The following is a 26,023-nucleotide window of genomic DNA, read 5'->3' on the forward strand; positions in this document are numbered from 1 at the left end:
TTTATACACAAAAACGGCTCTTACTTAAAAAACCACCCTCGTAACAGCTGATTCAGATGACTGAAAATAATGATCGGTCATTTGCAACTTCATACAAGAATATTGACATGACAAAGAGGAAAAGAGCTTGGAGAAGATTACTGATTAGTAATGATAACGGTATATGGAGTGAGGCTTTCTGAGGCCACACAATAAACATTAGATTACCAGTACTAATTTTGTATACTATTTGTTAATAATCCAGTATATTGAGGATTTTTAAACAAGTTAAAACAGAAGCAATTTCACTCTGCTTGAATTGACTAGCATGCATAATGCAAAGGTGGTGACTTCAAACAGCTTATTGATGTTGAGGTTCCTTTGACATGCCACTGCTTGTAATTGAAACCCAACAGTACAACTACTAAAGACAGGCAAATTTTAGATTAAAGAATTATAAAACTACGCGTATGGTGTAAATAGTGCACTAAATGTAAAAAAAACAAAAAAAAAACACTTTAAGATGATTAGGGCATCTTGGGGAAATAGTAATAAGACGACACACTAAAGCCTCATGTAGTCTTCAACTCCCAGAAAAATATGCATTCAAAATTCAAGAAAATACTATGAATTCCAAACTGCCTTACCGATATAATGCAGTATTGGATTCAACTAACAAACAATTAATCAGGTTAAACAGATACTTACAATCTGTTGGTTCAATATCCTAAACGGGTAAAGACTATCTTTCAAATACAATTCTTGTTATATGCTCTTTCGGGTTTAATTGGTATATTTGATTCAAACTATTTATTTTTTAATTTGAATTGGTCTTTTGGGATTTGTAGATAAAGTTCAAAAGTTTGATTTTTTATGTCATTTAATTTTTTTTTTTTTTTTTTTTTTTTTGCTGTTACAACAAATATGATATGGTGAAATACTACAATTTATAGATATATAAGAAGAGGTGTCCACGTCCAGTAAAACTTGTAAACTTTCTTATTAAAACGTACATTGGAAATATTAAATATTCATTGACCAAAACTATGAATAAAAAATTCCATTTTAATTGGAATATCAGCTAGGCAACAGGAATTGTCTGGCATAAGCAGACCTGACTTGGCTAGAAGATAACGTGTGTAAGATTATTATTTTAAGAAATAGAATTTGTGAATACAGTTGTAGATTTCAAGATAATAGTACCTAATTAAAATAATGTCAAATAGGAGTAGGACTGTGAAATTCCAAATATTGACTAATTAGAAAAATAGCTTATCTCAAATGTCCTGGCCCCCTTTATTATTGTTAGCTGTAGTTAAAAATGTAAGAGGCCATTTTAATATATTAGTTGAGTATGACAAATGTCAATCTAAACATAAAAACTATGATTTAAAAATCAATAAGTCCTTTGATTTTTAGACTAATGAACAATGAGGTATGAGAAATTATTATCACACTAAAATTTATAAATGTTGTTGAAATAAAATAAACTTACACTGTTTTTTCAAGCAACTTAACATTTTCCGAAGCTTAACACACTAGTTTGATCAAACATTCAGCTCTGTATGATCATATGTCAATTATGGTACTTGAACAAATTATCAAACACTTGTATCAAGACTCCTACATATATCATGACACAGCATACATTTCTACTAAAGTTAATGGTTTGAGGGGTTTAGCAAATGGTTTATTAGTAAATTTGTAAGTGAGAAAATGAGATGGGTTAAATGCAGTTTTGTTGATAAATATCATACACAAATTATAATTGAATGGAGTTAAGATTTATTTGATGTCTAAACATGACTGAACAAAATTTGCGTATTGAATCTTAATCCACTTATCAACACCTATAGTTGCTATAAAATTTCAATTATTGTTGATTTTTTCTTACTCCAAGTTGAAGAAAAATTAAGTAAGATAAACAATCTTAAACCTTGTATTTCTAGCCTAGAAGAAGGTGATTGAGATCTTTATGAAAAGGAATAGTTAATCACAATTTTCATAAATTACTACTATCCACAAAACCCATAGGATCTGCTTATAATATGTGTTTTCTATACGAGATAGTCTGTTATTATAATATATGAAAAGATTGACAAAGATTTTCCACTTTGGTAGGAAGTTAATAAATGCAATTGGTAGTTAAAAAAGATTAATTATTTAGAAGGTAACTTAGAAATTATATATCCGATCATAGTACAATTTCAGTCACCAAAGAGTTCAAGAAAAAAAAATTATATGGATTATCACCCATTGAAACTGTATTCAAGTAAATTTTTTGATTTAAGTTTGAAATGTATGTACACTGGATTGTAAAATAACAGTATGTAAATTACATGGAAATGTAAATTACAGATATATTGTGAATAAAATATGACATGAAATGTACTAATGGCTGTTAAGTTTTCCCACCTATCACTAACATGCTCTCAACATTTAGTATTGACCTTGTAACTTGACAAACATGCATTGTGATGACTTATGCACAAAACATATCAATATGTTTTAAAGGTCATTTTAGTGTATTGTATATTGATCTAATATTAGAGTAGACATTTCAATCGTTAATACAAATCCCTGATAACAAATTCATCTGCTTTGTAAAATGAACCTTAATAATTCAACTTACTTCATGTTTTATGTTATAAAACTATACAGTAAATTAAAGTAATAAGTTAAATGATCTCTCAATCTGAGAGCAACCAAACCTGGTGACTGGAAGGCCATATATAGAGTAAGAAGGCACCTTCTTCAAACATTGAAATTGCATTTTTGAGAGGTCTTCCTTTGCTTGGACTGATAGGTTTTTATTGGGTGAAATTCCATCACACCAAGGTAAAATACACCGTAGCCCCTGATAGTGCATTCCCTATTGTAAAAAAGACAGCAATATCATCGGGTCACGCCCCAGTGTCACCACTTAAAACTTGAAGAGAATTCTATGATAACTAACACTTGGCACATTTCCATGCAATTTCCAGCAGCTTGAACTTACCATCCTGAAACACTCTCTCTACGTTGAGCCCGTAGGTGGCGCAGGTCTCGTAATACGAGCAGCGCTTGAGGTCTGCAGCCAGCTTTCGAGCTCTTGCGTCGTCTATGACGCGAGGGTTGCTCTCACTGATGGCGTCTACGCAAACATGGCCATGTCAATTTTCTTCCTGATAATGTTTTTAAGAGGTTCTGATGTTGATAGTGATAGCATTGCAGAGAAACAATTGTGGGATCTGCCATATCTAAGCCTCCATCCCTTGGCTGCAGAGTCTCCCAGAGCACTCACTTCAGCCATAATACCTTTGCGGAATTGATCGGCTAGGTTCTATACGGGATATATTGCCAATACATAGATGGTACCAAAGCAGTCAATCCTCGAGGGAATAAGCACATATTTTAAATGCCTGGGAATGGAAAAAGCTACTTTTAAAACCCTTTCTTTTTAAATTGGAGTTGAGAAGTTTTTAGGATATGATACACACCTAAGATGAATTCCAGAACTTTTTTCAAAACTAACAAATTGAATTTAGTTTAGCATAAGAGCTTTATCCTAAGATTATTGATATCATTCAACTACATGGGTAGTAGTAAGCTGATTGAACTTAATAATGTCAAAATTGTATAGATTTATTCTGTGACTTTAAATATGTCACAAGAGAGAATGCTTCAACAGAATTACCTCTGGCACAACAATACTTTTGAGAGACCTGAGGCAGCAATATGTAACTAGTATATTGTTGCTTAAAAGAATATGAATATCAAGCATTAATTTTAAATTGTATTTAAGCTTCTAAAATATATTGTTTGTAGTCAAACTAATGTATATGTTAATATTTTTATGCAGTTTATAAAGAAACTATTGTATATTTATTACACAAAATGTTTTAGGCAATTTTTTGTTGATAAATAAAATTTTCTTAAAATTTGTACTACCTGTAGCCGTAGACCTACTATAGTTCGGCCGCTTAGAAAGCCACCTGCGCGCTAATGCTAACCAATGCTAGAGGAGGTCGCTTTCTAAGCGGCCGAACTATAGTCTGTGCTGTGATCTAGACATAGTGAATTATCTTTATGGTATAAGTCACACAGTATTTTAGTTACTTTACTTAAATATCACACTTAAAAGTCACCTTGTGTGCCAACGAGAATGAGAGGGATTTCTGCAGAGTTGCGAAAGTGCGCCATCTTGGTAAAGTAGCTGTAGATGGCGTTGAAACTAGCTTCGTTCTCAAGACTGAACACAAATATCACCGCATCCACCCACGTTGTGAACTGTAACAGAAATGAAAAATTTCATGAATAATTTAATTTGGGCTTGCTGAAATTATACATTGATTAGGGTTCCTATTGTAGAATCTTACCAATATAATTTAGATTTTTACCCAAATCATACAGAAGTTGTGATGCCTTTATTTAGCTTGGCATCATCCATAGCCGTCTCTCTCATAGGGAAATAGTTTCCTTAATATTTAGTATCCATTCATGGTTTTTTATTCTTTTGAATTGATCAAATTCTTTATGTTAAATGTATAACAGGTTAATTACCTAGTTCTAGGAACAAATAAACAGTCAGTAACTTTTTCACGGTTCAAAAATTAACCTAATTGTGTTTTATCTATTTCTTTAAATATGCCAAAATGATTGATTAACTATTAGCTTGAGCATCAGCTGTATGTAATAAGTGACAAGGCTAACATCTTATTTTTTAAAAACTCATCCTCTACTAGTATTGTCTTAAAATTATCACCCAATTGTTGGTTAAATCAAAATCTAATCAAATAGGTCATGTAACAGCTACAGACTTAGTCAATTCACTAATAGATGTATCTCATATACATTTGTATATTTAACAAAGTAATATCTTATATCTTATGAGTTAATTAATTGTTTACTGGTCCTACAAAACTATTTCAGCCAAACCTGTGTATAATGACTCTGAGAAGAATATGTAGCAAAATTAAGGAAATTTTTAGATTAGATAATTTTAAATTGACATTGTATGATCTGTGATTTCACTATATAAATGTCACATTACATAAGCCTTCTAATGTTTCTTGATAATCACACCAGTATTGTAAATAAATTTTATTTAACCACCTAAAAATTCCACCAATAGGCTAAACAACTAGATTTTTGATTCTTAGCCCATAATAATTAAAAACGTGTTTTTACTGTGACATGTTGTAGGTTAATCCAATATTGACTACACATATCCATGATTCTTTACAAATTGTTATATTGATGCCTAGATGCAGATTGAGGTTCAGATGTGGTTCAAATTTATTATATACTGCATAGAAATCTAATATTTGCCATGTAAAGATAAATTGATTTGGGTTTAACTTGAACAAATTTACTAGTTTACGGTTCCAAACCAGAGATTTATTATGTAGAATTACCGATTGAATAGCTACAATAGCAACTGTATTTTAAAACGAAATAAAAACATGTGCACTCGCTTCCACCAAACTTCCAAGACTTTTGAAATATAAACAAAGGGTTGAGTGAGGGGGTAGGGATTGAAAGGGCTAAAAATCCATTGGGATATTAATGACAGAGAAGTGTATTATGATCATGACTATGGAGGGAGGGATCAATAGTCAAGAACAATTCATGCATTCATATCTAATGCTGAGCCAGTTCAGTTCAATGAGCCTGGTTGGGTAATACACTAATAACGTTGATATTTCAAATTTTGATTCTCGATCATTTTGAAATTTTCTTTGACATACCTTGAATGAAAAACGGTAAATATATGCATTACATAAAAATGAAAAATTAAATTACATTTCATTTCATTGAATGCAATATACATTTTTACAACCTTTAGTGTTTAGGTTGTAATATTAGTTTATCAAACCAACGCCATTAAAATGAATATAATGATCGTCATAATGCGATATTATGGAACAAGAATAGTAAATAATAAATGAAATCATGTAAAAATAAAGTTGAAATAACCAAACTCCTTGAAGATTTTAATGAATTTTAGTTTCTATTAAAAAGTACCGGTAAACTACACATAATTTTTATGGTCCAAAATGATTTTCTACTGTTAAATAAAAATAATTATCAGTTTTTTTTTATAAAAGTATTTTTGAATAGTTTTGGCTTTTCATTTTTGGCATTATTTTAAATACTTATCGTTGAATATCATCTCCATTGTACATGATATATTTGGAAAAAAAACCTTTCCTCGTAACAGAGCCACTCAAAACCGTCTACATGTAGCCTAAATTTAATCAACAAAAATTGTACTGCAACAACTAAAATCTCCAAAATTATTAGGTTTAGGAAAAGATTACGATTAAAATTAAAACGTTAAAAAGTGTCATGTTAAAATATCATAGATAAAAAATTGTTTCATCTACGATAACATGTTGTCAAATACATTATACAAGCTTAATATTTCCATCTCCATTTTTCAAATATGCCACGGTATTGGAGAAACAGAGGCAATTTTCAAAATCTGAATTAATTGAAAAATGGTGCAAAAAAAGGTTTTACTCATCACATTGGTTGAATACTAGTCTAAACCACTATAGTCAATTCAAACAGAACTGGCAGTTGGTTAATACCAACTGGCCTATTTATAAACATTACCTTGACCAGCCACTTCTATTTGCTTCGACTATAGTGTTTGGGGGTTTAAAATTAAACTGTTGGGAGATTTCGGTTGTTATGTGAGATCAAATGAGCACATACACGATTCAAAATAAAATAAAACTTGTCATAATGTGTGGTAAAACTGTTATGTCGCAAGATTTAGGATTACTATTTTTTTAAGTTGGAATAAAAATGGAGGGTAAATTAAATCAAAGTAATTTAAAGTTACACCTGATAAAATAGAGGAAGTTCCTGATCACGTTTTGCAATCCAACTCTTTCTAAAACGTCGTATAAAAAGTCACATGCAGTAAAACATTAAGCTGGACTCTGTATTAGGTGCTTATAAATTAAAACCGTGGGGAAATTGGATATTTGATATGTGTAATCGCACGATGCAAACTAAAGGCGCCAGACAGGACCTATCGTGCAGGCGTGTGGGCGCCGACCACCCTCCCCAAACGTCGCCTCGCCGCGCCGCTATCAAATAAGGGGTTGTAGATATAAAGAGCCCGTGTACGTGTTGGGGTCGCATGTCCTTTAGCTTTACAGATTACTTCCCTTTTCATTGCAGTTTTTATTATCCAGCAAGATTTTTACCGCAAACAACCACATTGAGACGAATAACTTAACTATTCTGACAGCGTTATTTACATGGAAGAATTTGCATGGAGAATTGTTATGGATAAAACATCATATATTTGTTGTAATTGGTCAAGTTAATTTTAGAGTTTCAGCAAAGGACACAACTATAGAATACGCACCCTACGGCACGCACTTACTGAATTATTAAAGTATTTAAACGCTAAAAACATTCTAAAAACGCTTCTAAAAACTATTTGGTTGAAAACAAGGAATAAGTTTTGATCACCTTTAAAAATTACGTGACGAGAAACAAAAGGGTTTTACCTATTTTTTATTATTTTCAAACATACATACGTAGGAACCTTGTTTATTTCAGTGTTCGTATGTTCAACCATACAATTTTCTTTGAACAAGTAGTATAAATACAATACTTTATCTACTGTACATTTAACTTTGGATAATGAAAGTAGACTTTTCATCCTATTACAAATAGGAAGCCTGTTTCGATACGTGTTTCACGCTGATTGTTAAGGGTCGTTGATAACAACGAATTTTGATGACAACGCTGTATGTATATTTGATCTACAACCCTACTTCATATACATTATAACCTTGAGGAAAACAGAGAAAATCGAAGACAATAAGATTCAACTTCATGTAGGTGGCGATCACTTCCAATCAGATAAGAAGCTCTTCAAAGTTGTAGAGGAAAGTGCATTGAACTCCTCGGAGCAAGTAGAGCAGTTGTAAGGAGTGAGATTGTTGGCGGTGTGTCAGTAATTTACAGAAGTTGTAGCCTGAAGACGTTGAGGTCCTCCCTTTGTTCACAAGCCATTCTCTTGGCACGCTCCTTCCTACCTCTAGAGCTCTCGTCGCCTCTTCACGAACACCAAGAACCTACCGTCACGTTTTGTGGAAAACTCGGACCCTCAACAGAAAGTCAATTGGGAATGTAAAACCCCCCACGGTAACTACAAAACATGGAGAAATTGTGCTACTGCCCAATCCATTATATAATCCAATTTTATATTCTATAGGAGAGTTGTTTTTATGTATATTTAGGTACCTGATGAAAGAACAACTAAACCCAGTCAATCAGTGGTTTAATATAAAGGAAGGTAAAACTTTTGTCACAACACTGTTTTTTCGTCAAAGTGTACGCCAGGGGCATCTCATATGAATGGATAAAAAACGTACTAAGGGAAAACTATTCAGACCCCTAAATGTGTGCAGAAGTCCTAAGAACCGAACAGGAACGAACACCCAGAGCTTTTGCCCAGGTTTCTTTTCTTCCTAGGACGCTAGGCACGAGCCTGGGATTGTTTTTCACATTACTTCAGACTAGATCTAGGGGTTGCGGCATTATCACTTCCGATAATGAACCCGGGACCTCAGGGACTGAAGTCTCGCGCTCTAACCACTACGCCAGCTAGCTCCCCACTACAGCTTTTGCCCAGTAGACCAATAAATAATTATAAAGGCTAAGATACTAATTAAGATTCCAGATTAGCAAAATAGTGAAATTGGGATCATTAAAATGCTCAAACGTACTTAAACGTGTATAAAAATTATAATACTCGTAATTCTTTTGTAAATAATAAACACAGCAGGAGCTAGGCTATATATCATTGTAATTACATAAAACCCTGGATATTTTCCCCAGTACTTGTGTTGCAGAATAACGTGTGTATTTTATGGAAACCCCTCAGTTAATCTCAGTTATATTGTGAAAACATGATGGAAAACAACCCCTTCAGGAGATACTAGCGTATATGAGAGGGTGGAGAGGGGGAGAGAGGTGATTGGATATTTGAGATGTAACATCGAGTAATGGATTTTCCACGGCTCGCACATCTTAATTGCCAAACGCGAGAGGTGAAATATTTGGACTGAGAGGCATTAGTACGATAAGTGACGGCATTAGTGGTCTACAATTGTGGGTCGTTAATACGAAGAGTGCGACCAATTAGAGTGGAGATTGGGAAGCTTTAGCACGAGAATTTTGGAGAATTAGTACGAGAACTGAGGGGTAATCGTACAAGAATTGAGAAGTATCAGTACGATGCTTATGGTGTTTTAGAACTAGATTCGTGTTATAATACGGGAATATCTAGATATTATAATATAAATGAGTAATTAGTGACCGAGCCCTTTGTGAGTTAGTATAAGAGTTCTAGGCTAGGACATTGGAGCGAAAAGTGTAATGCATTGGTGCGTGGTACGAGAATTGTGAGCAATTCGTGCGATAATCGTGGGGTAAATATACGAGAATTGTGGGATATTGTTACAAGAATTTTGGTGTGATGTTACAACAATAATAGAGTAATGGCACCATAATCGTTGTTTAGTTGACCGAGAATTTAGGGTAAACGTTACGAGAATTGTACGATACTATTTGTCATTAGTACGAGACTTTTGGTGCATTTGAACTGTGTGATAATAATGCGGGAATTATGAGTTATTGGAACGAGACATGTGTTGGATTATTAAAAGAATATAGAGTGGTATTGGAACGAAAAGTGTGATGCATTGGTGCGTGTTGTAGACATTTGTATGGAGATGAGAAGCACTAAACTGGAACTGTGAGACATTATGTGCTTAAATGGGGAGTCGGAACTCAATTGAGGAGTGCAGGGCATTGATTGAGAAACAATGGTGTATTACGATCTATTGAAATAATCTAAGTTTGATTTTACATAGCTGTGAAACCTATGTTTCACACTATGTAACCTATGTTTCACCCTGTATACATACAGGGTGACAATTAAGTCTTAAGACGAATTTATAACTTTAAAAAGAAGGAGATATCTCAACCAAATTTGGCATATCATTACTGATAATAGTAAGCTACCTTTTTGTGTACATGGTGATCGGATGTCACATAATATGTCATATAATACCAAAAAGGTATTATGAGGGACGGCCCATTGGGAGTAAGTTGAAAATCTTAAAGGTAAAGCATAGGTTGACATTTACATAAAATTAAAGGTCCTGCTGAACTAAAAACAATGCCGCAAACCGGACCTCAAATGGACAATCGATTCAAAAATGACAGCTGTTCAAAGATTCATTGAATTTGCAATGTTATTATACTACTCTTCAGCCGGGGCGCTCTTCAGCTAGAAGACGAAAGAAAATCATTAGCGTTAAGTCGAAGTTTTGAACAACTGTGTCAAAAATGGCAGTAATTTAAAGATTCAAAAAGGCAGATTCAAGAAACTTTGAACGGCTGTCATTTTTGACTAGGTTGTCCATTTGACGTCCTGTGGCTTTGTTTTTAGTTCAAATAACCTTTAATTTGATGTACATGTCAATCTATGCTTACTTTTAAGATTTTCAACTTACTCCCCATGGGCCGTCCCCAAGAGGTGACATCCGAACACTATGTAAAAAAAAGTAGCTTAGTATTACCAGTAAAGATATACCAAATTTCGTTGTGATATAACAATGCTATAAAGTCGTCCTAAGACTTAATTGTCACCCTGTATGTATAACGTTATGTTTTATTTGTGACACAAATTCCGCTGTATGTGCAACAACGTTGACATTGTCTTATCATAAGTAATTGCACGGTAAAATATTTAATTTTAAGGTAATTGTTGAAGCATTATTTGAGTTTATGGTTACGTTGTCCAAATTACCCAATCAACAGTTTGTTACGGTAACGACTTTATACTGAGTGACCGATACGCACTATTGATGTTTTCCTGATCAGACAAATAGCCCATAGCAGATCATAAGATAAATGTAAAGGAAATGAGTTTACTCTTTGCAGTAAACCCTAAAAATCGTTGAGACTTGTGAGTCAGGTTTTCATTGTCTATTGATTGGTAGAATTGGGAGGAACGTCTAATTGATGTTGTTTCATCTGTATAAAGCGTAAAGGTCTATATTTAAATAATGTAAAATAAAAAAATCAATTTCCGAACATCTTCAATTTTTATATTCTAGTTTTAATATTAGGCTTATTAAAAAACTACAGTTAAATAACCAAACAATGGTTTTGGTTTCTTAACACGTAAAAACCAAAAATCCACTTAAAACACAGGGATTGTAAACTCAACTATTGCCAGGTTATAACTATGTTACCAGGAGGGATGGTGCCCGATTAAATTAATTAAGGTAAAAATCTCTTTGATGCAAAGAGTGGACCAACAGAGGTAAATTATTTATGATAAAAGTTGAAAGTGGACAAAATCAACAAAGGGAGTATATATCAAGCTATGGGGGAAGGGGCAGAGCTGTGATTTACCAACTGTTTGAACACCGGACTACTGTGCTTTCACAATTGACTATATGTTGTGAAATATTTGAATATTGGCAAATATGAATTAATAGGGTAGAGTAATGGATGCACTTTGTGATAGATACGCAGTAACGATGGAATGGTTAAACAAACTGTATATCGAGTCGAAAACAATCTTTTACAAAAAGACAACGCAATACAAAAAATAAACATCAGAAAAAATGTTGCCCATCACATTTAATTAACAACGCAAACTTTTTGCGTTCATTAAACTGACAAAAAAAACGTTACTCTAGTTGTCATTTGTTGTGCGGACTTTAAGTGGACGACGAATTCATTTTAAGCTATTTGGGAGACGGGCTGAAAATAGGTTTGCTGTATAAAGTGAAAACAATGTTTTCAACACAAGTAGAAGAAAAACTCCTCTTTGTACAAGTACTAACGTAGGTGTAATTTCCTACACAAGTCGTACACGTTTCCGTTAACCGAGTCTACATTTGCATTATTTACTTTAATTTTCTTTTCAAAGTGAGTCACAAAACACAATTAAAGCTCTAACAGTTGAGTTTGTTTGACAGCTTAAACGAAGTTCCAACTATTGTTAGAATACAATTGTTGTAATACAAAGTTACAAGTTAGATGGATGAATAAGCTGCCTCTCGAAGTTGGAAGTAATGAAGTAACACTAAATTACGAGTATAATTAATTTATCAAATGCAATAATATGTGTTATTTGAGAATTTGCAGGTAATAATCCGATAATAGTGAGATAATTTGTACAAAAACTGTGGGGGAACGGGTTATAGATCAAGAAGTGTGAGGTGTTAGTGATAAATTATTGATATACAAGATGATGAGGAAATACTAAGAGAATTGTGCGATATTACTAAGCGCATATTAAAGTAGTAGTGAGATAATTTGGAAGTATAACTACGTGAATTTTATAATATTAGTAAGCGAATTGTAAAGTATTTGCAAGAGAATTGTGGAGACTAGTACACACACGTATTACTGTAGTAGAATAAACCCACTATAAACAACTATCTAAGTAACGTCATGCTTGGTTTGGAGGTCTCAAAACTTGGTCATAAATGTTATTTATTCAGATCTACGAGCACTGAGGACAGAAACGCGGTGGATACGGAATACAAGAGGCATTCATTGACATGTTGTATTGATTAAAACTCACAGACTCAATGTAAAATACTGACAGAAGACTCTGATTTCCTTTATATAGGCAATATAGGTCAATAGCCGACAGTTAGATTTGTCTAAGTAAAATTCTCGTTTAAAATTATTTAAATAACCCATTGCTGTGTTTTTAAGATATATTAGTGGACAGCAAATAGGGTTAAAGTTAGTTAATATAAATATCGTACTTCACCACGGTGTATAGTTTATCATAGGGGTTTATTTACTTAGTTTTTGTCGATGGAAAATTGAAAGATATGAAAATTCAATTTAATTCGATGCCCAGTGCTTTTGGTATAGCTTTTTAAGATAATGGTTTAATTTATACAGTGGCTATCATTAAGAGTGGGTTCTTATTCATATTTTAAAATATAAGGATGTTTTTTTTTGTATTATTTTAGTTAAAAGGGTTGTTTTATCTATTATGACAAACACTATACAGGAGTTTAATGTTCCCACAAAACTCATCATAGAAAATAAATCCCAAAAGCGAATGTTTACGAGTGAAACTCTTAGAATATTTGGGTTATTTGAGGTTGGTATGCGTTTGACACTGAACAACGAGCGTCATTATAAACGTTTATTCTATGCTCTTATCGGTATTGTAAACAAGATTGTAAATGATCCTAATGAGGTTGGAAATTGAAATCCTCCAAGGCTCGGTCTCGTTATATCATACAGCTACCCCAATCAGAGTTTGTTATAATGCATATAATTCGAAGAAAAAAATAGTTATGGAGTATTGCACAGTAATGCTGATGCGATCCATGACGTGTATAGATTCTCATGTGCCGTTAAAACAACTCGTCCTAGGAGTAAACCATACTGATGAAATAAAAATGAAATTATACAGATAAGTGTATAACCCCCCCCCCCACACACACACACACACACACACACATACAAATTTCAAAATCTGTATGGCTGCTTTTTAAAGTACAATTCATTACACAGGCAGATTATTAAATAAATTAAAAGTGAAAGTCAAAAGAACGATTATCCTTTGAAAACAAGCACTCAGTCCCACGAGAATCAAAAGCAGAATTGTGGTTATTCAACTTTACGCGGTTACGACAGATGGAAATGAAAATGTAATTTAATTTTCTTTAAGGGGTTTGAAATGGAGTTATTGACAACGCATTTTGAGCAACTGTGGGTTCTACGTGGCACAACGGAATCATAAGGTTTCTGTTATGTTTGCCGATGCGTAGAATAAAGCCATACACTGTTAACAGGCTTAGCATATTGAGGTTAATATGTATAACGTTAACAAATAAACCACGCTTCATAGACAACTACGCCTCATTCAATAATGAAATTCATCACTACTATGTTTCACCTGTTTTCAAAGGAAATTTTACGAAAAAAGTTGCGTTTTGCAGGCCGGGGTGAAAAAATAGCCTGAAAAAAAATAGCTGGTGAAAAAAACTCTCTACAACAACCCATATTTATTAGGTTTAGATCACATATTTGTAGGTGTATTCATTTACAGAGTTTTTTACTATTCATAAATTAACCATAATAACCACAAAAGTGAAACATTATATTACATATTTTTGTTTATTGCTCATAAGTCTTCTGTCAAACTAAGGGAGTTTCAAACCATGAATATTTTTATATTTCTCCTGTGGTGAATACTTCATAGCGATTTGAAAAATAACATCTGAACCTCTGACAAAAACGCTTTACAGGCGAACACCGTTTAAGTTCTTACAGGCAGAACTTTAAACACACTTTTTCCCACCCTCGGTTCGACATGTTATATTATAAAATTAAAAGTGCGCATTAACCCTTTCACCTCTTCTGTTTCGCAACCGTTTCATATTACGGCTTCAAAATAAATAAATAAAACATTTTTGGGAATTGTTTTTATATTTTTATTATTAGTAGGCTATAATTTGAAGTTAAAATACTAGTATGCTTAATGATCTGCATAATAAGTTAAACCTAGGGCATGGGAGCGGAGCCCTAAAATGATAGTCGAAAGGGTTAATATGATACATTAAAATTAAACTAGAGAATACGGATTTAGGTTAAATATATGACTAGGTTGGATATGGTAATATGTATTTGAAATATACAATAGCAACTGTGATGAATGTATTATGCTTGACATCAAGGCATTTGTTACGTTTTCTAAATTTCCTCTTACGTAGACTAGGGGTGTGAAGGGTGTGTTCTGAAGTGGAACAGGTATCAAATTACTTGGCAACCACAAAATGACCGCTATCTGTAGAAAACATGAATGGTGGACATCTCGAAAAAACATATGACATTCTCAATTGCATGTTGAAGTCAATATTTAAATAATGAAGATAAGTTGAAATATTGTGTCTATTTAAAAATAATTGTGCATTTTGACGTTATGAATAGAATTTCACCCTTTAAAAAACAACAGTAAAAGTGCTACTTTAAAGTAATATAACCGAAACTACGCAAAACAAACATAAATAATAAGTCAAAACTTTAAATAGCATTGCAAACAAAAGTGAACAGGAAATATAGTTAGAAATTAACAGTTAAATGTTGTACATTTAATGCAAATAGGAGTAAATGAGGACAGCCTTAAGTTTTCATGTTAGTTGAAATGGAATTGCAAAGCTGAGTAGGTCAGCACAATGTACAAAGCGCCCTACTTGAAAATGGGTCACCGTGATAAAGTTAACACTAGGGGATGCTTTCAGCATCCACATAAATAAAATATGTGTTTTGATGCAGTGATATCGATAAATTAAAAGCAAAACGTTGGTACACATGTCGTCTAATTTAATTTGTTTCCAGGAGTGTTGCATGTGTCAAAATAATAAAGATATAAAGCATTTTTAGACCAAACAAATAAAGAGGAATACAATGTGTTGGGCAAATCGTATCAAAGTCCTGCGCTGGGGGGGGGGGGTAAATGGGGACCAAAGTTGTATATGGTGGTCGGAAGTGGTTCCCAAAGTTAACTTAAGTCCCAACAGGTCTCCAAACTACTCCCGACCTCAAATTGGACTCACGTACTCCCTATAACCTATGGTAAAAGTTTTTAATTTTGTTACACTATTTTTGTACGTATAACGCAGTTCACGTGTCTAAAGCACAGAATTAATTTCGTGAAAATAATTCGGTAAACACTAGTTAAAGGATTCATGATTATTTTCAATTTCCAAAATGCAATCAATGATGTTGTAGTTTTTGCTTAAAGGCTCCTGTTACTCCAAAGATTTTTCAATTAATCGTCATTTCAAAGCCGTCTAATGGGTCACCTTTGATAGACTTATTGGGGTCTGAATAAAATAAATATTTACCTTTTCTGTTGGCAATAAATATTGCCGTCAATCATTTGATTTAATGTACAAAGAACACAGCAATGTTAACTGTATTCCTGGTAATTTTATGTTTCTATATATTTTGGAACAGATCAAACTACGACATAAAACAATATAAGTTTATTAGTAGTTTAGAGGTTCAAAACGGATTTGCGGTATTTCACTTATTAATCGTCATCATTGTAGGCAAAAGATAGTTTATTTTGTGATAATATGAACGTTGTTCACAGCACATAATATTGTGATTATAAAAGCGTATTATTAACACGGGAAAAAATTGAATTCATTAAAGATATACATACAAACCAAAAGCGATGGTACATTTTTGAGGTGCATCTGTGCTGGATACCTAACCAACAGCAAGCCATATTATGTTTGTTATTTTAAAGACTGGAAATGGGATCCACATACATGTGGGCCTTTTCAAGCAAAATAATGCCAAAATACCCCTTGATAAGGAAGTTAATAAAAACTGATATAGATTGTTGAGCAATTAACAAATCAAACTACTGAATATTTTACTGTGAAAAAGTTTGGAATGAATGTCAGATTTGAAAACTACTTCCAGGGTTATTCGATACTAAGAGTAAAGAAATACCAAATACCTTAAAACCTACAGCAAACAACAAGTATATGCAAAACTACGTTAAGAACAAATGCGATAATTTAACCCCGATAGCAGGTCTCTCATAATATTTATCAAATCAGACTTGTTTCAGAGGCAGACTTTCTATCGAGGTTCCCGATAACGTGTGATTATGGGTAATATAAAATAAAGATTAGTTGAAAATGACACTTGATGACTTGTCATTGATAGACATTGATAGAAACAGTATATGAAATACAAGATTATATACAAAAGTCTCTAATATGCAAAAACCCCAAAACTAGAGGAAACTAAGAACCTACAAGCAGGATATTAACCACAAAACATATTAGAATCAACCACAGGTATATCGTCTTCCTTTGACCACATATTCTCAACCACTGATCTCTGGTTGCATCTGAAGAATGGGAGATGGCTGAACGCGTCAAGTTTGCGTTGGAGTTGAGAAAAGAACCCAGCAAGTTTGTGTTGGAATCGAGAAAAGAACCCAGCAAGTTTGTGTTGGAATCGAGAAAAGAACCCAGCAAGTTTGTGTTGGAATCGAGAAAAGAACCTAGCAAGTTTGTGTTGGAGCTGAGAACACGAATATTTGTAGATTGTCTTTCATTTCTTAATTCCCTGTGTTTCACTAATCCTGACTTCATGAATTTCAGCGTTTTATAGATTTATATGTACAATTCCTATTGGGAGGTTTGGGTTTTAAGCTACAAAATAAGTTATTACATTCAATCAATAACAAATTTGTATGACATTTCTTGGTAGCATATGTACAGACATTCGTTGTTAGATTGTTTATGTCACAGACAAGTCAATCGATAGATAGACCAGTGGTAAATATAATCACCGTTAGGGATTACAAAAATGTAAGTAAATAAACAAATCTTTTGGATAAAGATATTTTTGTAAATTAATTCTACTTAACAATTTGTTTGGAATTTTTAAAGTCGTAGACAAATTCGGCTTCATCAAGTACAACAAACATTCAAACGAATCACGAGACCAGTTAACAACCAAATTATTTATGGTTACATGGAGATGTATAGGACGTGGAGAGCGGTAACGTTATTACAACTTTGGGTTTTGTTACAGCAAATGTTATTGCGAGTGTTATTGAAAAGTAGTGTATCTAAAAAAAAAAAAAAATTCACATCTGAATTCTGTTGTTGATAAATATTTCAATATGGTGTAGTTTTTTATCCATTGAACGACAATTTCCTATTAAACAACCAATTATATAAATTCAATTTTGATATTTAAATGTAAAAGTTAAATGGTTTAGTTCTTCCACTATATTGGCGAAAATATTTGCAGCCAATTAAAAATCACTAATAAAACATAATAAAACACACTTATTTCATAGAGAATTGTGTACTAACCTTGAATATACGCCTGAATATATTGAATATATTTCTTGTACGCCTAACTAAAAACTGAGTTAATCAGCTTTGGAAGGAAAACAAACCCGTTTATAATAGTACTGTACTTAGGCTACAATGTATTTAATTGCAAACAACCATATTTTTCTTAATAATTATTATTATTTTTCTTAATAATAATTCTTAATTCTAAGAATTGGACATATATCTTTTAATTAAGAGATTGTGCTCAAAATGGATTCCGAACCACCGAGTTACAATAATGCTAATTTAGACTGAATAGAATCCAAGCATACAATGTTAAAGACCGGGCTCTTAACAAATAAACCAGCTACGCCAACAGCTATAATTTTAAATACTAATACATAATTTAATTAACGATATGACTACTCACGGTGACTGCAGCACAGGCGGGTCGTTGTGTACTGACTCCTGACTACAACTCGCGTCTGTATCTATGTCTATACCCACCACCCACCCTCCCACTCACCCCCACAATGCGACATCCCCAATCGATTAATTACTCACTACTCGAGCGTCGAGCGTCCGTCTCCGGTCAGGATATATCTAATTGGCTGTAGCACAGAGGCTAGTTCGCAACCATTAAAATTACCATTTTAAGTTAGTTTTCTCTCAAAGTTGCTGGTGTATTGAGGTTGCTTTAAGACAAAAAAGGCCAATAAAAATACTTAAGTTTCTTTAACCAATTTAGCTATAAACTGTGAATGGACACTTGTCCAGAAAATAATATTTTAGTTCTTTAATGCCATTGCATTTAACAAGCCTTACTTTAAAACTTACAGGAAGGAGGTAAAAGGTTGTTTTAAACGTTACCATGATTTTTATTCTAATTTTGAGAGGCACACTCAAAATATACTTCCTGATATTTAAGATACAACGTTACATATAACACTTATCTTGGAATAAAATACCCCCACCACATCAAACCTGCAGACAAAGCAAAATTCTTGTGTTCTCGATTATTTATTAGGCAGAAGTGTCACCAAAAGCTTCTCATATGTAGACCGATTAACTTAAATTATTTCTTGGAATATCAGAAGAAACGAAAACAACAAAACTTTGCAGAAATGATTAAAAGTATCACAAAGTTTTTACGTCTTTAAAACATTTTATACTTTACTACTTGCCTAATTTTGTCCTTACATTTCAAAAGCTGCCAAATGGTTTTCATCCGTAAAAATATACTCTTATATGGGGCACTATCTTTATGAAACATGGGACAGTGAAATTAGTTATGTGTGTTATTTATACAATCTCCCATTCATTTCTGGGGAAACATGTTTGAGGCGGGAACATTTGTACACTAATTAAAACGAGTAAGAGAGGAATGTTTCAAGTATACATAGGTTTTAATGGGAGGGGTACTCTTGACAAAATCAAGACTTAATTACCCTTCAATCTTAATTAAGCCCTTAAGTCATCCCTATGACGCCTTAGTATTAGACAGTAGTTAAAGGAATGCAGTACCTGTATATGGATAATTGATTAAGTAACACGACTATGATAATAATCACTGGTGCTTGAAACTTAATTTTAAACAATCTTGGGCAAAAGGAGGGGCCCAGTATTTCAGAGGTTGGTCACGCTGGTATTGCCAAAAAAGAACAACGTTTTAACATTTTAAGAATTTTTTATTTTTTTATTTAGATCATACCCGTTATGGAATTATGTTTAAAAGAATACCTTAAAATTACTAAACGAATTCAGAGAATATATAGTGAGAGAAAGCATCTTAGCTCCGAGATATAGAAGTTTATATAACTATTACGAATTGTGAGGACAAAATAGCAGTGAAGTCAGCAGCAAACATTCTATCTTCAGGTCAAGGTGGCATCGATTTAACCACGACCTGAGCTACTGGGATATCATTACGTTACCCGGTGATAAACATAACCTCGGTAACACGAACCTTAATAGTGAGAGCTCCTGCGTGACTATATATATAAATATCCCAAACGATATTTTTAAGGTTACTTTTACAACTTACTCAGCACTTACTGCTTACTTTTTTACTTAAACTGCAGGGTTTACTTTTTTGGAACACTTTTTAAAATGTATTACATTCATTGAACAGTAAAATATTTTATTCTTTAGAAATAAAAATTTGTTCATAAACAAAACTTCGATAGTGAGAGCTCCTTTGTGAATTTATTAATCAAAAGCTTTTACCATGGTCCAAAGGGGGGGGGGCTTTCGTTTAACAATATTTTATCTTACATATAATAAAAGCAAGGTTTTAATTATGACCTTGCTTGAATAGTGTAAGTAGAATTCTCACGGTATTGTAATTTTTAATGAAGGAAATGTTTCTGTATTTCATGTAGATTGAGTTTTAGTCCGATGATGTCGTAAATTGTTAATCTTTTTAGGGCGAATTAGGCAATTTTTGTTTTATTCTTTGGCAACTATGACAACAAGCAATGTTTTACCAAGTAAATTGTTACTTTTGTTTTAAATAGAGTTATTATTGGTTTGGCAAGAAACGAATAGAAAAGAACAAACTGCACACTTCATAAACCGAGCAGAAACACGTCTTAAAATAATTTTCATTATGATAAAAGTTATAAGAGAGAAAGTTGAACATGTTTTAATACATAGTGTTACTTCCGAATATAAATCTATATTTAAATTATTCAGATAAAAGAGTGTTTTCTCTAATGAGACTGAACATTTAAAAAACCAATAAAAAATTGTAGCCTAAGTACTGTTATGGCCATACTTAAACGCACAATTGTTTTGTTAATTTTTAAAATTTCCTTCTAAAGTGAGTTTGAATCATTTAAAAGGGATAAAAAAAACTAGGCAGGGTGTTACAAAAAAGGCTTAGCGGGTAATTTCATAGACTGATTCTACATGTAAAAATATTAACCAATTTTCTGTATCACTTTTTTGTCTCAGCTTAGTTTAGCCGCAATTCAAACACGGATATACAAATGCTTAGTTAACAGTCCCAAAAGTTGTAGCAGGATGTTGCATGTTTCGCCGACATGCTATTTTCACCTCAGACCAAGGAATTGATGGCAGTGTTTGAAAATCTTCAGCAGAAACATGTAACACACTGTCCCTGCTCGTTACATTTGGAACTGTTAACGACGCATTTGTGATTTGTAAAGCCATATTAGTCATCAAAGATGTGTCTAAACTAATATTAATACATAGCTGGTCTCATATTTGTTGATAAAAAGGTGTACTAAGGCTCGACTAAAATTGGCATTAAAAGAGACGCTAGTGTTTGGCTTAACTTTATCATGGTGTTGGTGAGCAGATAATGGTGGATAAAAATGTACAATATCAACACATAATACATAAGCGAAAGTGCAATAATGTCTTAATATTGCTGCATCAACAGCTATACATCGAACGAAGGGGAACATTGTAGTCGAAAAATGTTAAGTTTGGTCTACACACTACGATTTATAAGCTTTTAAAAAAATACACTCAATGATAGAAAAAATTATACACGATAACATTGTTTAAAGTGTAGGTGATACCATTTAGCTGACTAGAATGAAGTACAAAATGTATTTTTGTGCATGCATCTGAGTAACAAACTTTGAATTTTTTCATACATTCTACATCATATTAGGAATCTCGACTTTTCTCTTAGCAATCCCCAACTTTAAACTCGAGATATTTAATTATATTAGAATGGGGGAAAGCGACACCGTGCTTGAGAATTAATGAGATTAAATTACTCATAAGAGAAAAAAAATATGTGTTTATCTTTTGAACCACTTGTGTAAAGATAATGGATGATAATGTACGCCGAAAAGTGAGTGTTTGTAATTTACTAAAACAATGGGGTGTGTGGAAGAGAATAAAACTCGGCAAACCAAGCAAAGTTGTAACAAAAGTGTGAGCTGCCGCCATTACTTCATCTAGACTTTTTCCACTTATCATACTTTTTATACGCAGATGAACAAATGTGGGAAAAGGGAAGTTTTAAAATACTCTGTAGATTTCTTTCTTCTTACATCGGAGTGTTATTTGCCTGAAAGATAACGTAAAAAAAAATATTTTAAGTGAAGGAGTTTAAAATTATTAACACGGCAAGAAAAGGCGATTTCAGTTAACCTTCTGTTCCCAGTCATTTGCAGGAATCCCTGTAAATTATTCTATACTTTCAGAATTATAGAAAATAGAAAACAACGTTTATTTAATCAAAATGATTAAGTAAATACTAGCATACTAGTCATACTTGAATACCCGAGACGATAAAAAATAATTATAAATGCTAGATACATCCTTTACCCTATATTTCAGGTTACCAAAGACATTGTCAATAAATTAGGCAATTTCATAACTACATTACCAAGCTCGAGCCTCTAGAGGACAAATAAGAGACTAAATACGTGTTTAGGTCAAGAATCAATAAGCAATAAAATAATGATGAATAATTTATTTTGACATCGTCTTGAATATAACGAATTACTGAGAGTTTGTGACAAAGAAGAAACTGCAGTTTAGAATCATTTATTATATTTATAAAGATATTAGTGATGAGGGCCGGATAAATCACTACCCAGTCTTGGGGTATTTATAAATGGGTATTGACCCCAGTGGTGGGCAAATACCAAGAGTGTGGGTATTTATAAAAAAGTATAAACATCAGCAATGTTTTGCATAGTTTATTGGATTGTTCATGTCAAAATTAGTATTAAGGGATGACCATTTGTTTGTTAAAACGTATTTTTAGTTATATGGGGCGAATTAAAATCTCGAGAAACCCGTGAAAAATACCCAGATGCTATAAAAGTGAATACTTAAAATTTTTATGATTTTAGGTATTTATGATTGTAACTATCAGTTTCATATATTTTCTACAGGTCCTAAAAAATATAATAATTCGTAGCGAAAAAGCTATAAACATTATACAGATTTTAAAAAAGCTTATAAAAAAGGTACATTGGCTATCTATACTCCCCTAAATACAAAATACTAATAACATATTTTTATTAACTTTACGACACTTGATAATTTTTTTTGTAATTGAATTTACTTTAAGGTTGATCACAAATAGTCAACTACAGGAATATAATTGGGCAACACTAAGTACTGGACGTCTAATCCAGAAATACTTTTTTATGCTTGGACCTTGTATGAACGGTATTACTGTCAAAAGTTTTGTGCTCAATATTCATATTGATACATTCGTTTTTAGTTTCAAATATGAATGTTCCGATATAACCATTAAAACATGTCTAGTTAAAAATAATCTTATTCAATAAACCTAATAACTTTTAAATCTACATACGGATACAGTTTTCTTAGTTTATTGCATTTACATTTTAGTAATTTGGGTACTCAAAATTTAACTGGAAATGTGTAAGTGTGCAATATGTGTTATATACGTAATAATATTTAAACAAATAAAATAAAAATGTACACAACAAACACATTCCAATGTCGTTTAATGGGAAAATATTAAATTAAAACTTGTGTGTAGCGTGCAGCTGAATAGTTATAAATAGCCAGGTATTTTTTCATCTCCAATGGGTATGAAGGACAAACTTCAACTATTTAAAATGACAAAGAATTGTACATTGGAATCATGAGTGTACATATTAAGTTGAATTGTGTAATTTTAAAGAGACAAATATTATATCGAGGTCACATTTTCAACCTCCCAAGAAAGAAGAGTTAAAGGAACTGTATTTTAAAATCATTTTCAATTGAGTTAACTTTAAACACGCCTTGTGACAAAGACTGACACAACTGTACTTACTTATACATCATTATTCATATTTTTTATGACTTTGGAGGTCAAATTTCCAACATTCCAAGTAACAAAGAACTGCATTGATATATTTGGTAGCCTTGCACATCGATGCCCTACAGATATTGATGAATTCCACGAACCAATCCCTAGCTGACTCGTGGCCAAGCGTGATGTCAATTTCATTATATTAAATAACTTTATGGTCTTGTAATTGATTAAGACAAGGAAATAACAATAAATTTAGTTCAGATCAATTACTGATATTGAATAAATTTAGATGTAACTAATTGCAATTCCTAAAATAGTTGCTTCTTAAAGCCTTATTGTTGTCAAACAATTTTCCAAGTAATTCAAGTATCAATTTCAACGTATTACATATAATTAATAAGGTATTACATAAAAAAGTGAGGTTGTTTTAAGGAATTTTTTTAATACCTCTATATAATGCCTTGTGATTCCTATTTAAAACACCACCATCGGGTCACGCAAACACTTTTAAATAAGCACATCGTTTGGGGGTCACATCACAGTTAAAAAAATATATACACAATACAGTATTTGCACATACAAACACGGTCGAATAAACTGTAGACCTACTTTAAGGAAAAAGAAAGGTAAGCACATGACGGGTGCCTAGTCGACACTTTTTTTATTTTATTTTTTTTATATTTTTTATTTTTTTTTATTTTATAAACTGCAACTTATTCTAGCGATGTGCTGATTTAAATTGTGCACTGGGATGAACATCGAAATGTACGTAGTCCTATCCTGGAGAACAAGAAGTACAGTACAATGTATGTAGTAATAGGTATTGTAATCTTTTCACAGTTTATGTCAACGTGATTTGGAATAAACAACACAAAAGTATATTTTTCTGGCTGGATAAGAATCCAAATTTTAAAATTAATAGTTAGTTATTACTTTTTTGCTTATTTTTGTTTTTGCTTTTTAACTTTTTTAACGAGCAAAAAGTGATTGATCGAACTAAAAAATCGTTACACCAAATAGGTTGTAGAAATGTTTCCAAATAGAAAAAAATAAATGATTGTAAAAACTCGTGATGTAGATTACGTCGTTAGTTAGAATCAACATTATTTATTTATAATAGGGTTTCAAATTGTTTTATTACACGTGCTATTTTCGCCAGATTGCAAAATAGTACTAAGATACATATTTCAAGTCATTTGTTTGCGAGCTTGAGACGAATATTGTTCTTGAACTAGCATTATGCTCTCTTTCCGTAAGTGCGGTTTCAAATACTCAAAAACATATATGAGGTCAAATAATTAAATATGTAGAGAATGGTTGTATAGAATGAGTATGGAGAACTGGGGGGGGGGCTAGGGGGTTCAGTCACGTGGCGTTTGGAACTCCTGACAGGAATGGACAGGTTGAATTATTTATAAGAATGAAATATTAATCGGATTCTCGATAAGCTGGCTTTTAATCCAACCGTTTAGCTCATTCCATCGATTATATAACTTCCGAAAGTATGTAAAATTGAAGCTGATGCTTATTTTGAGTTACAATAATAAAGTTCCCTAATACTAACTATGTATTCCCACAAATTTAATACTTTGTACTTTTTTAATACTTAATAATAGTCGTCCGAAAAGTGGATCCTTGCCAAATATCGATTTTATTCATTCTTTGCCTCTTTGGCATGATCACATGACGAGTATTTTCAATTAATTGTGTTATCCTAATTGAGTAATTGTGTCTCATAGGATCAATAAATTCAATTATTAAGTTTGCGAATTATTTAAGTGAAGTTTTAAAATCGAATACGACGATAAATTCACTATATTATTGGCCTTTTTAACAAAATAATATTGCACCAAGACATAAAATACAGATATTTTCACTAGTACTATCTGTACAACTGGAACTAAATTGAAAACATCACTTCATTACTGGAATTTGAACGGAAACACGTCAAGTGACTTTTTGCTCCCTTCTCGATCTCTTGACTAGAGAATAGTGTTGTAGCGTAGCGTACATGGGTTCTATCACATCAATAAAATGGATGAGAATTTATGTGACAAGCAATTGACAATTCAATTTGCTATGTAGAAGAATATACTTCCTGTATATATTGTGACCTTTTATATCATAGGATTTTCGTGTTGCCTACTAAATATAAGACAGGTAAAGTAATTGAAAACTAAAGCAATGTTGATTAAACACTACAATAATAATCAGGAGGAATACAAATATTAAGTAACTAAATGTTCGAGTATTTGTAACCGATATAACCTAAATTTCGACAAATTAACTTAAATTACAAATCATTTATTAAACTAACCTACCAACCTATCATGATTGCTTCAGATCATAAGCTTCAGCGGGTAAGTTTGTTTAAGACTTAATTTTAAAGTTTCAAAGC

The 26,023-nt window shown here is 32.5% G+C and overlaps 1 protein-coding gene across 3 annotated transcripts in view; it reads right to left on the reverse strand.

The window, feature by feature from the left end:
• The window catches only part of LOC128997966 (centaurin-gamma-1A), a 172,780-nt gene that overhangs the window by 16,523 nt on the left and 130,234 nt on the right, over positions 1-26,023 (reverse strand). For all 3 annotated transcript variants that reach the window (XM_054423839.1, XM_054423837.1, XM_054423838.1), the window contains exons 3-4: positions 4,107-4,248; positions 2,978-3,112 (exon numbers count right to left, since the gene is read on the reverse strand). In XM_054423839.1, the coding sequence (XP_054279814.1) occupies positions 2,978-3,112; positions 4,107-4,248 (277 nt within the window). The remainder of the gene's footprint in view (positions 1-2,977; positions 3,113-4,106; positions 4,249-26,023) is intronic.

Source organism: Macrosteles quadrilineatus, unplaced genomic scaffold (assembly GCF_028750875.1).
Source record: "Macrosteles quadrilineatus isolate MER2022 unplaced genomic scaffold, UCM_ALF_1.0 Scaffold_7__1_contigs__length_78375512, whole genome shotgun sequence".
In the NCBI taxonomy this organism is placed as follows: Eukaryota; Metazoa; Arthropoda; class Insecta; order Hemiptera; family Cicadellidae; genus Macrosteles; species Macrosteles quadrilineatus.